This window comes from Lipophrys pholis (genome assembly GCF_963383615.2).
Source record: "Lipophrys pholis genome assembly, chromosome: 19".
Lineage (NCBI taxonomy): Eukaryota > Metazoa > Chordata > Actinopteri > Blenniiformes > Blenniidae > Lipophrys > Lipophrys pholis.
In genome coordinates this window covers 25,292,489-25,306,960 of record NC_137647.1, presented here as the reverse complement: position 1 = coordinate 25,306,960, position 14,472 = coordinate 25,292,489, and the positions used below count along the sequence as shown (strand labels likewise).

Genomic DNA, 14,472 nt, shown 5'->3' with positions numbered 1-14,472 from the left:
AAGTAAAAAACCTTTACTTTCTTTATAAAATTGGTTGTGGCCCTGCTTTGTGCTTTATGCTGTTTGTGCTTGAAACTGCGGCTCATATCTGGCAACCCCGCCGGTCAAATCTCAGCTCGGGTTCTACGGACCGAAAGTGAAGAAGAAGCAGAGAAAGTGCTTTAAATCCGGACCAGCGGCTTCTAATCAATTGGACGTCAGACCCACCGCCTCCGCGGGGCCCCCAGGTCAGTTTCTACCCGGTTCAGTCCGTTCTGGAGGTTTAACAGCGGGTTGTGGTGGTTTGGGGAGTCGGAGGGTCTCGTGCGGCGCTTTGTTAGTGTGACTGTGTCCCGCGAGGTCTGGCTCTGCCCAGGTGGATCCAGGTGTCCCAGGTAGCCCAAGGTAGTTCCAGGTGTCCCAGGTGGTCCCAGGCAGTCCCAGGTGTGCCCAGGTGTCGGTGTTTCCTGGAGAAACCCTCCCCAGAGGAGTGTTTCCTGGTCGGACGGAGCTCTTCGGACGTCCCGGCTGGTGTCGAATCGTCCGTCCCAGTCTGAGGCGCTGAGTCCGGGAGAGTCCGGGAGAGTCCAGGAGAGTCCTCCCAGGGACCCGCTCTCAGCCTCCAGTCACACACATCCACCAGATATCTTCAGAATAAGCAGAAAGTGATGAGTTTCTGTGGGAGGACGACCAAAACTGGAGGGGGGGGGGGGGGGGGGGGGGGGGGTTAGCGTCACCTCTACATGACGTCATCAGGCATTCAAAAGTAGTTTAGTTGTAAGAATGAAGAATGAAGAATAAAGTTAAAAGTGATTTACGTAAACTTTCTTTGACTTTGGCTAGTTAGTAGTACATGAATCTTCTCAGAAGGTGATTGGATGTTGTCTGAACCAGATTTCACCTTTCAGCCAAATAATTCATGAATAACTGAATAACTGAAGTCTGTGTGAGAATTAAACCAGCAAAGTCGTTTCTAACTTTATGAAGATGCTCCCCCTCGTCTGCCTCTCAATGGTTTGGATTCAGGCCCTTGCTTCAAGTTTTGTTTTGTTTTAAATTTTTTTATTAAACTTTAACAAACATTGATAACAATGATAATAACTTTGACAATCCAACATAAAAGACACACACACACATCGACTAAACAACCACAAGATAAAACTGAGAACACAGACAAAAAGAGATATTTAAAAAAAACAACATACACTAGGGGTTTCCATTGAGTTTACATTCTTTGCTCCTCACATTTTCTTCTAAATAGAACGTAAAGTGTAAAACACATAAATCAGTAAGATGATGACAATGACACACGACTGCCTACAGAGCTGCCTCAGGTAGTTAATAGTAATACTATCAAGAAGAACAACACTAAAAGTACATTTTCTATTATATTATGAACCATTAACCAAAATACTAAACTGTATCATTGGTTTGTTAGAACGTGTAAATATTATAATCTCAGTACAATCGGTCCCCGGCCAGCTCGGTTGGTAGAGCAGGAGACTCAATCTCAAGGTGACGACGCTCGACTTCCGGGTTTCAATCAATCAAACCTGAAATCAACAATTACGGTCGTATTTTATTTCCCGAATTTTGTTTAAGAAACACATATCGGGAAACCGGAAACCATCTGATTTCCCTTTTTTGATTTTCTTTTTTTTTTCTTCCCCTTGTCCTGTTGGGCAGCTTGACCAAACAACATGATGTGATCTAGAACCTTCTGGAGTCAGAACAGGTTTTGTTCTTGAACAGGAAGAGACCTGGAGTCTCCTCCTGCTGCTGCTTTATTAGGAGTTGGTATGGCTGCTGGACAGAGAGAGGGGGGGAACGCTCAAAGAGAGAGAGGAGAGAAGAGAAGAGAAGAGAAGAGAAGTTGAGGGGGGATAACATACAATACCCTTTATCACACTGATCCAAATACTTTCCAACTGTTATTAGATTAAACCAGCCTGAGCAGCTCTATCTAGACAGTAAGATGATTTCTTAGATTAACCAGCCTGAGCAGCTCTATCTAGACAGTAAGATGATTTCCTAGATTAACCAGCCTGAGCAGCTCTATCTAGACAGTAAGATGATTTCTTAGATTAACCAGCCTGAGCAGCTCTATCTAGACAGTAAAATGATTTCTTAGATTAACCAGCCTGAGCAGCTCTATCTAGACAGTAAGATGATTTCCTAGATTAACCAGCCTGAGCAGCTCTATCTAGACAGTAAGATGATTTCCTAGATTAACCAGCCTGAGCAGCTCTATCTAGACAGTAAGATGATTTCCTAGATTAACCAGCCTGAGCAGCTCTATCTAGACAGTAAGATGATTTCCTAGATTAACCAGCCTGAGCAGCTCTATCTAGACAGTAAGATGATTTCCTAGATTAACCAGCCTGAGCAGCTCTATCTAGACAGTAACGTGAAGCAGGAACATGAATTAACAAAGAGGTGACAACAAAAGAGGAACATGATTTTTAGAGTTTCAGCAAATGATGACAGAGAACAAGTGACATCAGTGACACATCTCATGAGGAGTGGAAGTGTGTGTGTGTGTGTGTGTGTGTGTGTGTGTGTATCCACTGGGTGTGGCCGGAACTGTTGTGGGGGGACCCGTAGCGACACCCCGGGGTCCGAGGCCATCGGGTCCGGACACCGTCACCCCGGCAGCGGGCAGCCCCCCAGGCCCGGGGAGGCCCCAGCGAACCACCCCAGAGAGCCACGCCCCCGCCCAGAAAGCACCAGATAGAGAATGCAGAGAGGAATCCCCCCCAGGCAAGAGGAGCCCACAAGAGAAGGATAAAGGGCACAGGGCCCCAGGCCCCGACCCAAGCCGCCAAGCTGAGACCGGCCAGAGTAGGGCCCCCGGGCCGAGCGGGCAATGAGCCCCCCCAACCCCAGTGGCGAAGTCCGCCGCACCCCTGGGAGCACACACACACACACACACACACACACACACACACACACACACACACACACACACACAGTGACTGACACACACTTGAAGCTCAAAACAAGAGTGACTACTCTTGCTCAGACATTTTGCTGTGTTGCTCCTTCTATAAAAGCACGATCATTTCAAGTTATACCTCGTAAACGTGACTAATCAGGCTTTCCAACTGTATATATAACCAAACCAAGTAGTATTGTTAAAGGGGAGAAATAATTGACTGAAATAATGTTTCCAAACTATATATAGACACACACACACACACACACACACACACACACACACACACACACACACACACACACACACACACACACACACACACACACACACACACACACACACACACACACACACACACACACACACACACACACACACAGCCTGCCCCGCTGCTGAAAACAATCCGAGAGGAAACACTCCTTCTTTTCTGTCCCACGATATGGAGGCTGTAAGACCAGGCAAGGCAAAGCAAATTTATTTGTAGAGCACCATTAAAACACAGGGCAATTCACAGTGCTTCACAACGAATTAAAGAAACACAGAAAAGCTTGAAAAAGACATAAGAAAGCTTTAAAAGAAATTAAATAAATACATTAAAACAAATAATGAAGCTTTACCATAAGACAGCCAGAGGACTATGGGGAGGTGAACCTCCTGTGCTATGACCTTTACCCTTTCTGGGACTGCAGTCAAACGTTGGTACGTAATGGATGCTGGATGCTCCTCGAGCAGCTTCTTTCAGGCCTTCACTTCTGACTGAAGGTGTTGTTAATCTCAGGTATGTGTGGAATCACTGACACAGATCAGCTTTGTGAAAACGGAATGTGGACGGACCAGATCAACCAGTTGCGAGTTGTAGTAGTGCTTGTGATTGTTTTACTTTCCCTTTGGTCCTTTTTAGTACTTAGAGTATGAGTCTCCTCTGCACCAGCCTCCATCTTTTCTCTCTTTCGTGGCACAGCTAAAGCCTCAGCTGCCTCTCCCTTGTTTTATAAAGGAGTTCTGAGGACTCCAAACTGAGTCAAAGAAGAATTGGAAAGAAAAAACTAGAGTCATCTTGCTCTCTTTTAAAACTGTAAGTGTTTTTTCTTAATTGTACTGAACTTCATTTATTTATTTTCTATTTAAGTCACCAGTTCTTAGAGCTTGTTGATGTTTTTTGTTATTAGAACTGAACTTTGCAGCTATAAACTATATTTATAATTTATATTTTAATGCAATGTAACAGTTTACATAGTTGTACTTTGACATGAATAATGCAAATGGTGCACATATTGTTAAAAAGTGAATCAAGGTCCTTTTCCCCTATCTTTTACTGATTGAGTGATAAACAATATATTGCATCATGTTGGAGTCAGATGGAGACCCTACCATGACCTCCTAACCTTTTTGGGTATTACTATAGTCTGTAGACTGAGTTTGTGATAGACATGCCCTACTCCACGCTTTTTCCACTTCCTATCCCGATACCTGAATTTGTATATCTGCCGATACAGATACTATTTTCCGATACCAGAGCTCTTGTCTGCTTAGATATTATTATTATCATTATTGTTGATTATATATGAGGCTGTAATAAACTCTTCTCTACAGTAAAGTATGAAATGTACTAATGTATACATGTATTCTCTCTAAAGACAACTTGAGGTTAGTATCAGGTCAGAAAAGGAAGGGTTAGGTGTGAATCTCCTGCTGACAGCCTGGAGGAGCTGCTGCTCATTGTTCTGATGTCAGAGCTGTTCTCCTCCGAGAGCTGGAGTTTGAAAACGCTGAGGTCTGGCTGCAGAGCGCCGCCCTGCTGGACTACGGCTTTGCTAACATCCATGTTGCTGTGTTGCTTTGCTAACATCCACGTTGCTGCGTTGCTTTGTGATATTTTGAGTGTAAAATGCGTCCAATCAGCAACATGTTGCCATGAAAAGTTGGATAGCACAGTGCTACTTCCCTAGCCTGCTCGCTGGCTGCAAACTGTGGAATGGATTTCCTGCCTCATTCCTCCTGGTCTCATTGAGACCCGCCTCCCTTCAGGAAATCCAGTCCACAGTTTGCAGCCAGCGAGCAGAGCAGCAGCAGGTAAACACTGTGGAGTCATTTTAGTAACATGAAGCACAGACGAGGCTTCATTGATCGGAAGTCTCCGCAGATTGGATCCGAGATTTCTGATCCGTGACGTACGTTGGAATAGTAACCTGATACTGATTGTGGATCGGATTGGCCCCATCCCTAGTTTGTAAAGGCAGATAGCTTCATTTCTTACTACTTAGCTAGATTGTACCCCCACTCCAAAGCAAGAAAGTTCAGGCTCAAGATTATTTTTCACTTTAAACCTTGTAAACAGGGCCTCAGATCTTGTTTGGAGGACAACGTTGTCATGAAGATGGCTGTGAAAACAGTCGTCTGCATTTCAGGCCTCTGTTTGTGTGCTTGTGTAATCAGTACACTGGGTGTAAGAAATGTGTCTGTTGTTGGTGTCACTTTACCTGCATAGATGCCGAATGGCTTATTGCCTGCAGCCATTAGCATGCTGAGGTACTCTGCATTCAGACATGTTTTCCCTGCTGACATGGAGACAGGTTGTTTCTAAAGGCTCCTGCATTCTCCCTTTTAGAAGCCATAACAACAAGAAAGTTTGTGAGTGACGTCAGCCACCTGCCAAAAAAATGTTTTGGCACATCATTTTGTTCGGCAGGACCCCGGACTGCCGAAATGTCTTCTTGTTCTTATGGAGGGTGAATCAGCCTTAAGTCTTCTCACAATGCCATTGTCCAGTAAATGGCCTCAGGTTTAACTTCCTTTAGCTCAGTTTTGTTTTAGAGAGAGATCAGTGTTGAACTCTCTGTCCTCCATCCCTGAACTGGTGCACAGGATCAATGAACTGATGGGTTCTGCTTGATTGGTTCAGGGTTTAAAGGTTGTAAACGCCTTCTGTCACCTTCTTAGGTTTGAGATGTCTGCAGACCGCTCCTCCGTCTCCTCCGTCTCCTCCATCTCGCTGATGGAGTTCAAGGCTGAGACTCATCTCGTCCTGCAAGCTTTCCTCCATCGGACCGTGTCCATCCCCCTGCAGGACCGGCCCGGCAGGGTGGGCGGAGCCTACAACGACCACAGCAAGTACAGGTGACCCGGCATTTCCTCCAGCTTCTCCTCCTTTTGTCTTGTTGTTCCTAAATAAGAATTATTCCAGAGCACACTTTGATTATGACTGAGGTAGAAGTGAATCTCATTGGTTTTCTAGTGCCAAGCCTCAGCCCAAAGCTCTGGACCAGAGGGAATCGCCCCCTGAAGATGTGAGCTCAGCAGATGAGAAGAAGATGGGATTTAAAGACCTGATAAAGCAGCTTCCTCTTCGTAACAACTCGCGACGCCCCGCCAAAGACCCCAAAGGCTCATTGGACAGAGAGGGCAAGGTGAAGCCATCACACCTCAGGGACCAATCAGAAGTAAGTAACTGAAAGATGGAGACGTCTTCATGTGGTCTTTTTTATCTTTTATTATGGTTTTAGAGGTTTTAATGTTATTTAACTGAGATGCAATGGGATGTGCACCCTCAAGTGAACACAACGAGTCTCTGGAGAGGAAGTCGTCTACGACTGCTGCAGACTTTGATTGAACAAGTCCAAATGCAGAGCGTCGCTGGACGGGGCGGGGCGTGGTGGGGCGTGGTGGGGCGGGGCGGGGCGGGGCGGGGCGGTGTGGGGTGGGGCGGGACGGGATGGGAGGAGTGGCAAAGTGCAGCCAGACTCAACTCTGTTGCCGGTCCCACCACAGAGAGTATAGTTAAAATGTAGGCGGGGTTGTGAACGACGCAGGAATGTTTTGTCATTATGCAACAGTCGTCGGCCGGCCACAGCTCAGGCATCCGTCCCAGTAAAGCCATGAGCCTCCGTTTTCCGTGACACTGTGAAATCTTTCTCCTTGTAAACAGCAGCGTCCAGCTCCTGCTGAAGCTTCACCCCTCCTGTTACTGAGAGGAGTGTCTGCACCTCATCGGAACACCAGGGGGCAGTGTCGCATCACATTTCAATAAACCAGTTCAGAAAACAACCAGTGAGCGCAAAGCGCCGTATGTAAACAACAACGGAGGGTTTACAGCCGATGAAATATTTCAATATTGCGGGAAAGTCGAGAGGGACAATCGTTACTGACCAACCAGCAGACGGCTGCGTTGTAGCTCCTCCTCACAGACCCGTTCCTCAGTGGTTACGTTTTTTTCTTTACCATCCACAACCTTTGTCAGTGGAGCCGATCGAAGATCCATCCCACCCTGTTCTGCCCTGGCACAAACATCGCAGTGGGTTTAGGTAGCTTGTGTCACTGTTTTGTTACAGTTTGGCTCAATGGTCCACTGAAACAAAAAAAACTGCGAGGGGGGTGCATTCCTGGTCCTTGAGGGCTGCAGTCCTGCATATTTTCAATGTTCCCCAACTCCAACACCTGAATGTAAAGACTGTATGATGATGAAGCTCTGCTGAAAGCCTGATAGCCAGCCAATCACTACAATCAGGTATGTTGACCTGAGGAAACCTTGAAACCGTGCAGGACCAGGATGGCCCAGCCCTGTGTCAGAGCCTAATCCAGGAGATGGACGATCCCAGAAGTCAGAAGCTCACTAGGAAATTAGTGTGATATTTAAATGAACCTCATTTCAGTTTGAACCAGTTTTTTTTTTCAAGCTCAGCATTCAGTACAGTAAAGCTTCTGATGTAGGGACAGCCTAAAATCCAAGGGCAAGTGTCCCTGAAGACACTTTACTCTCTCCGGAGGTCACAAGGACAAATTGTTGGACCGATTGATATTGAACAATCCAAACCGTCCGGTTTTGGTCCACGGGCCTGATGTTTGACTCCTGGTGTATTAAAGTAAAAGTAAAAGTTAAGTTGAGAGGAGTCACAACAGCACGGCGCTGTGGCAAGGCAGCGACTATTTACATCTCAACATTAATATCCAGACACCACAACGACTGAATATTAAGATATTCAGGTCCAGACCAGGTTTTTTTAACCATTTTAGTGTCGCTCAGCTTGAAATTTCCCAGGAAAACCTGTCTGTTGTCCTGGTTTGGCAGATTGTTTGTCAATAAAGTGCGTTAACAGTTAAATACATGTTGGTGCACGTGATTGGCCCGCTCCATACCGGGTGTCTGCTCTTACCGGGCTGCTCGTCAGAGGTTCTGCTGTATCTTTGATCCATCTTCTCTACGGGTTGAAGGTTGAAGGTTGAGGGGAACAGGAACTAATCCCAGCTAATCATGGGTGAAGGTCACACCTGGGCAGGTGAGGACAGGTGAGGACCGGTCCTCCTGGACAGGTCACCAGTCCATCTCAGGACAGACACAGAGAGACAGACAACCTCACTCACTCACATTCACTGCCGTGGACATCCCAGGATCACCAGTTAACCTCACATGCATGTGTTTTGGACTGTGGAGGGAACGGCAGCACTCGGAGGAAACCCAGGCACACACAGGTAGAACGTGCAAACTCCACACAGAAAGACCCTGCTGGAAGTTTTTTTTTTCCACAGGACGACCTGAAATCGCCTTCGTCCACATCAGAAGATGACGAGAGTGACAAGAAGCAGCAGAAGAAGCGCAGTCAGAAGTTTAAAAAAAGGATTTCTAAAATCTTCAAATTGAGGCTAGAGAAAGAAAAGGAGAAGGAGAAGAAGGATCATGGGTCTGTTCCTCAGAGGCCATCCACACTGCAGATCAACAAAGAGATGGAGAGCATACAGCCGGCCCTCTCTCCCAGTAAGCTCTGCGCTCTCTTCAAACCGCCTTTAACTGGAATCAGTAGGCTTTTTCAGCTGCCCTCGAGAATTAAACTATCAGTCAATCTCCTTGCTAAGATGTGATACTGCTTGTACCAAGAAGCTCCTCAACGGTCTGAACGAAGCTTTGACTCTGAGTCCTCCTCCGTCTGCAGATCATCCTCTAGAGTTCTACAACGAGGTGGCAGAGAAGCTGGAGAAGATTGCCCAGAAGTCCACCAGTCTGAAGAGACTGAGTCCATCACCACAGCCATCGCCAGGTAAACACACACACACACACACACACACACACACACACACACACACACACGTTACATCCACAGTGAGGTTCAGGCTCATGTTGTTCTTCTGTCTTCTGAAGCAGGGGATCATGAGACCGTGGTGCAGCAGCTGGTTCAGGTGCTCTCTCTGGAGGGAGACGCCATCAACAACAAGGTAGGAACTGCTTCATCCTGACCTTTGATTCTTTATTGAGTTTTCAGTTTACATTTTTACTGAGGACTTTAGATCAATCAATTATAAGCAACATTGCTCGAGCAGTTTGAACAAGAGCAATCAGGGATTTCTGATGTCTGCCAAAACTTGGTGAAAATCTGTCATGTATTTTTGTAGTAATCTTAAAAGCCTATAAAATGAAATCCTGATTAGGGCTGAACAATTTTGGAAAATAATCTAATTGCGATTTCTTTCCTCAATATTGCGATTTAATATGTGATTATTTTTTCCAATGTCCTCTTCCCATGTATTTCTCAACAAACATAAGTAATAAATCAATGTGTATTATAATAAAGAATATCAGATTTATTATACATAAATTGTTCTTATAGGCGAGGCTTATGTTAAGATAAAGTCAAATGAAGCATGTATTAATATGAAAGACAGTTTATTTATCTTCTACTTCAATTACAGTAGTAAACTTACTAAGTACTGTTACTAGCAGTCTTGTAGCGTTTACCACAACAAGCCAACTGCTTGTCCATTGTGCTGATCAAAGCCCTGAACCAGGCTGGGTCACTATACTAATGCTGCGCTGGACATTAAGGATCAAACTATTTTTGTTCCATTTGAACAATGTGGGGGTCTGCGTGACGTCATCATCTCATAATAAACTAGTTCTATCTTCAGAACCTCAGAATCACTTTATTAATCCTTGGGGAAATTATTTAGCAAGGCAGCAGCAACAGCAGTGCTTCCAGCTCGAACAACACAAATGATTGGGACTATTTTCAGGGAGTTTAGCGTGGAGTAGGACGCAGCTTCAAGGAGGTGTGAATCGCCTGCTACAGCGTTAAAACGCTAACGTCTGTTGACAAAGCAACCTCCTCGCTGAATGTTTGTGGTGTTGTGAGACTAAAATCCGTCCAAACAGCAACAAGTTGCCATGAAAAGTTGGATAGCACAGTGCTACTTCCCTAGCCTGCTCGCTGGCTGCAAACTGTGGACTGGATTTGCTGACTCATTCCTCCTGGTCTCATTGAGACCCGCCTCCCTTCAGGAAATCCAGTCCACAGTTTGCAGCCAGCGAGCAGAGCAGCAGCAGGGAAACACTGGGGATCATTTCAGCACCATGAAGCAGACCAGGATCATGGATCAGACCAGGATCATGGATCAGGAACCTCTGATCCGTGAATTACGTTGATATCGGAACCCGATCCCGGATCGGATCGGCTCCATCCCTAAAAACCACGAGCCCGTTCGGGCAAGGTGGGCAGATGACACGCGCAAGTCATCACGTGACCAGATCACGTGAGCAGTCAAATCGCAGCCCTTGTGATTAGAAAATCCCGTTTTATCATATCGCGATATTATCGCAAATGTAATTAATTGTTCAGCCCTAATCCTGATCCAGAATCTGGATCCGAATCACCTCCAACATGTAATAGAATCTTCCAGGGCCTAATATCTGTCTGTGGTGAAGATTTCAACAAAATCTGTGCAGTAGTTTTGACGTAATCTTGCTAACAGACATACAAACATAAACATACGCCAATGATGTTAGTATGTCCTTGGCAGATGCAATAATCCAGCCTACATGGCAGGAGATGACCAGCATGATATTCACAATTCATTTCAATGTACCAACAAATATCACGTTTAGTTCTGCAGTTTTTGAATTAAGAGCTCGATACGCGGTCATGAAACTGGTCAAAATACCAAATTCTTTGACTTTATGGGCGTCATCATTCTGGTTGTCCAACATATTTCCACTTCATGAAGCACCCACCCAGTTCCCCAGCCGGACCCCCCAGAAGTCATCGGCCCGCCCTGAGTCTTTACCTCCTATGAGATTTACACAACTCTAATAACCAGAGTGAGATGTTCTCTGAACATCTGAGTTTTCTCCCAGATCCAGTCCGACCCCTTCCTGCGAACCAGCCTGGCTCGCCTCTCATACTCGTCCTTCGCCAGACTTCTCGACGCGTTCAGCAGCAGTCAGGGGCTGGAGGTCCCGGCCCTGCCGCCGGCAGCCAGCCCCACCCTGCGGCGAATGGCCGTCTCCATGGAGGTGTCGCGGCGCATCGTGACGGCTACGGGAACACAGCGTATGCAAGGCTACGCCGAGTGCTACATGGAGAACTTTGCACCGTGGCTCAAACGCAACGGGGGATGGGTGAGCTGCTTCGTCCTCATACAGGTGGAGTTCATGTGCTGTTGAATCAAGTCTGAAGAGTTTCCTCTGATCCACAGGAGAACGCAGTGCTGGAGGAGCCGGTGGAGTACGACTGACTTCAGGGTGCTTCTACTTTCCAACACTGAACCTTGAATCGACACAAGAAGAAGAAGAGAGGAGCGGAATCTGACAGTCTCGTCCAAACTGAGACTGTCAGATGAAGAAGAGGAAGTTCAGTCAATCAAACTGAGAGTTGGAGCCGGCGACATATAAGCCCTGTTCACACGACATCATCCCCAAGTTTAAACGTTAAAAAACAGGAAAGGTTTGGATGGATGTTTGTTGTGTAAACAGGCCTTAGATAAGCTTTTATCCTCAAACTGGACTGAATCTACTTGTTTCAGGTGTCTGAGTGTCTGAAATGGAAGCGCTTTATGACTTCTAATCAACAGGACAGACGAGCCCGTGGACATTCACTGTCTGGTCCAACAGAGAAGCAGGCAGCTTGTTCACCTCATTTTTTCCCCACTACTTTTGTAACATTTTCCATTTAAACTGGAGTGCCAGTACCTTTGAATCCACATGGAGGTGAGATGTGTTTGATTTGCGTTGGAACCTGAGAGTTAGCAGCTGGAGAGGACGTACACTTGGTGGGATTGAAGTCATCCTACTTTGCACTTGGAGTGGGGGCGAGTCCGTGTGGTCACCAGTCTGTTATAAGGGTTCTCTTCATTAGTGTTCTCACTCAGGTCCTCCAGTGTTGAAATCCAACTGGCGAGTCCAAATTGTCCCTTTAGATTAATGCATACATGAACCAATACATGATGTTTGAATTCCATCAAAACACATTTTGTCTTTCAAATTCAGTTTTTATGAGCATACCGTCTCAATATGCTAATGCTACTTAGCATGCCGTAAGTTAGTCTTTATGAATGCTACTCCAACTAAAGCCTGATCCAAATAAGTCTGGAACTATCTATCAAAAATGACACAAGTGAAAGTAATCCCACGGGCCTGATGTTTGACCGCCGTGTGGTACAGAGTGGCATTACAGCGGGGGTTCTCCATCCTGGTCCTGGAGGACCGGGGTCCTGCATGTTCTAGCTCTCCCAGCTTCAGCTTCTCCTGCTTCAGCACACCTTGATCTGATGTTCATGTCATCGTCCAGCTTGTGAAAAGGCCAAGTAACGAGGCCTGATTGCATTCAGGCGTGTTGCAACTGGGAGGAACCTAAGACCTGCAGGCCAGCGGCCCTCCAGGACCAGGATGGAGAACCCCTGCATTACAGGATCTGATCTCTGTTGTTTGCACTGTGTGTTCATGCTCTGCAAATTCCCAAAGATGTTAATGATGGTAGAAAGTTGCAGAAAAACCTCTTAATGGACGGAGTCAGGAGCAGCGCAGCTCAGTAGTTTATCACTGAAATGTCACACACTTCACCTTCAAGTCCACATGTTTGGCTCACTCAGTGCCGATGGGAAGTTCTGACCTGCTTAAGGAGAACTGAGCCAGAAATCACAGCAACAACACAAACCTGGACCATGAAGCCATAAAATGTGCTTGTATGATATGAAGTGCAACGTGCCAGCACAGCTTCCTCTGGGCTGCTCTGCATGGAGCTCCGATCAAAGTCCAGGCAGGTTTAGTCCTGAAGACTTGGACTCGGTTGGAGGCGTCGGTGTGGCAGCGGTAAAGTCTGAGAGCCGGCGAGCTGCAGAGAACGTCTTCTCCACACCATGGCTTGGTCTAATCTCACCTGTAAGAAGTTTTCTTTGTGAGGAAATGTTGTGTTTCATGTGAATCAGCTGTGGTACAGCGTTCAGCTCTGAACACCAACTCCTTCTGTATTTTCAATGTTTACTGAAGTCTGAAGTGAAACGAGGAGTATTTTCTACAGTATTTAAAATTACTTTGTGCTGAACGTGACGAGCGTTTGGACTCCGTGAATTGCACTATGGTAGAAGGGGTAAAAACTTGTGCTATTTATTCTTGTTTACATGTTTCTGTAGACGAAGGATCAGATGAGGAATAAAAAGTGTTTTGTGATTTTGTTTGTCCTTGAACACACCGTGGGTTAAAGGTGAGCACGAATCTGAGTTCTAATCTCACTGGAACCTCGTTTTATAGAGTTTATCAGTTTCATTCTACTCAAAATGTCTGTAGCTTCATACCTGCAGAAAGACTGACAGAGCTGTATGGTCAACAACAATATGTTGAAACAATCCTAATAGTTTAACGGGGTGACCTCACGGGGGGACCTAATGGGTCCCCCCGTGAGGTCACCCCCCAAATATCAGCTCAATTGAACAAACTTTGCAAGCATGTTAACTAGCATGCTAGGCTAATACCTGTGATCTCCCTGAAAGATTCCTCCCCAGGAGCCCCTGACCTGGAATCTGGGGACGTCCCAGATGTCCCTCCTGTCTCTTCTATGGACTTTACCTTAACCTCTGGATGACATCATGGGGTTAAGGAAAGGTGTTAGGAGGCTTCCTAAAGGAGTTAGTAAAGGTGTTAGGAGACTTCCTAAAGGAGTTAGGAGGCTTCCTAAAGGAGTTAGGAGGCTTTCTAAAGGAGTTAGTAAAGGTGTTAGGAGACTTCCTAAAGGAGTTAGGAGGCTTCCTAAAGGAGTTAGTGAAAGGTGTTAGGAGGCTTCCTCAAGGAGATAAGGAAAGGTGATAGGAGGCTTCCTAAAGGAGATAAGGAAAGGGGATAGGAGGCTTCCTAAAGGAGTTAGTGAAAGGTGTTAGGAGGCTTCCTCAAGGAGATAAGGAAAGGTGTTAGGAGGCTTCCTAAAGGAGATAAGGAAAGGTGATAGGAGGCTTCCTAAAGGAGTTAGTGAAAGGTGTTAGGAGGCTTCCTAAAGGAGTTAGTGAAAGGTGTTAGGAGACTTCCTAAAGGAGTTAGTGAAAGGTGTTAGGAGGCTTCCTAAAGGAGATAAGGAAAGGTGATAGGAGGCTTCCTAAAGGAGTTAGTGAAAGGTGTTAGGAGGCTTCCTAAAGGAGTTAGTAAAGGTGTTAGGAGGCTTCCTAAAGGAGTTAGTAAAGGTGTTAGGAGACTTCCTAAAGGAGTTAGTGAAAGGAGTTAGGAGGCTTCCTAAAGGAGTTAGTAAAGGTGTTAGGAGGCTTCCTAAAGGAGTTAGTGAAAGGAGTTAGGAGGCTTCCTAAAGGAGTTA

General features: G+C 46.0%; 1 protein-coding gene across 2 annotated transcripts; it reads left to right on the top strand.

Annotated features, from left to right (window-relative positions):
• The first annotated feature begins 99 nt into the window (after window positions 1-99).
• Window positions 100-13,342, top strand: bcl2l12 (BCL2 like 12). 2 transcript variants are annotated; one of them, XM_080487136.1, is made up of 8 exons: window positions 100-227; window positions 5,858-6,034; window positions 6,153-6,357; window positions 8,441-8,666; window positions 8,842-8,946; window positions 9,051-9,121; window positions 11,034-11,297; window positions 11,375-13,342. In XM_080487136.1, the coding sequence occupies exons 2-8, from the start codon at window positions 5,865-5,867 to the stop codon at window positions 11,411-11,413; spliced, it is 1,080 nt and encodes a 359-aa protein (XP_080343262.1). In that variant the 5' UTR covers window positions 100-227; window positions 5,858-5,864; the 3' UTR covers window positions 11,414-13,342. The 2 variants fall into 2 exon arrangements, with proteins under 2 accessions (XP_080343262.1, XP_080343261.1); XM_080487135.1 differs by having other exon boundaries at window positions 9,048-9,121; window positions 11,375-12,219.
• Window positions 13,343-14,472: the final 1,130 nt, after the last annotated feature.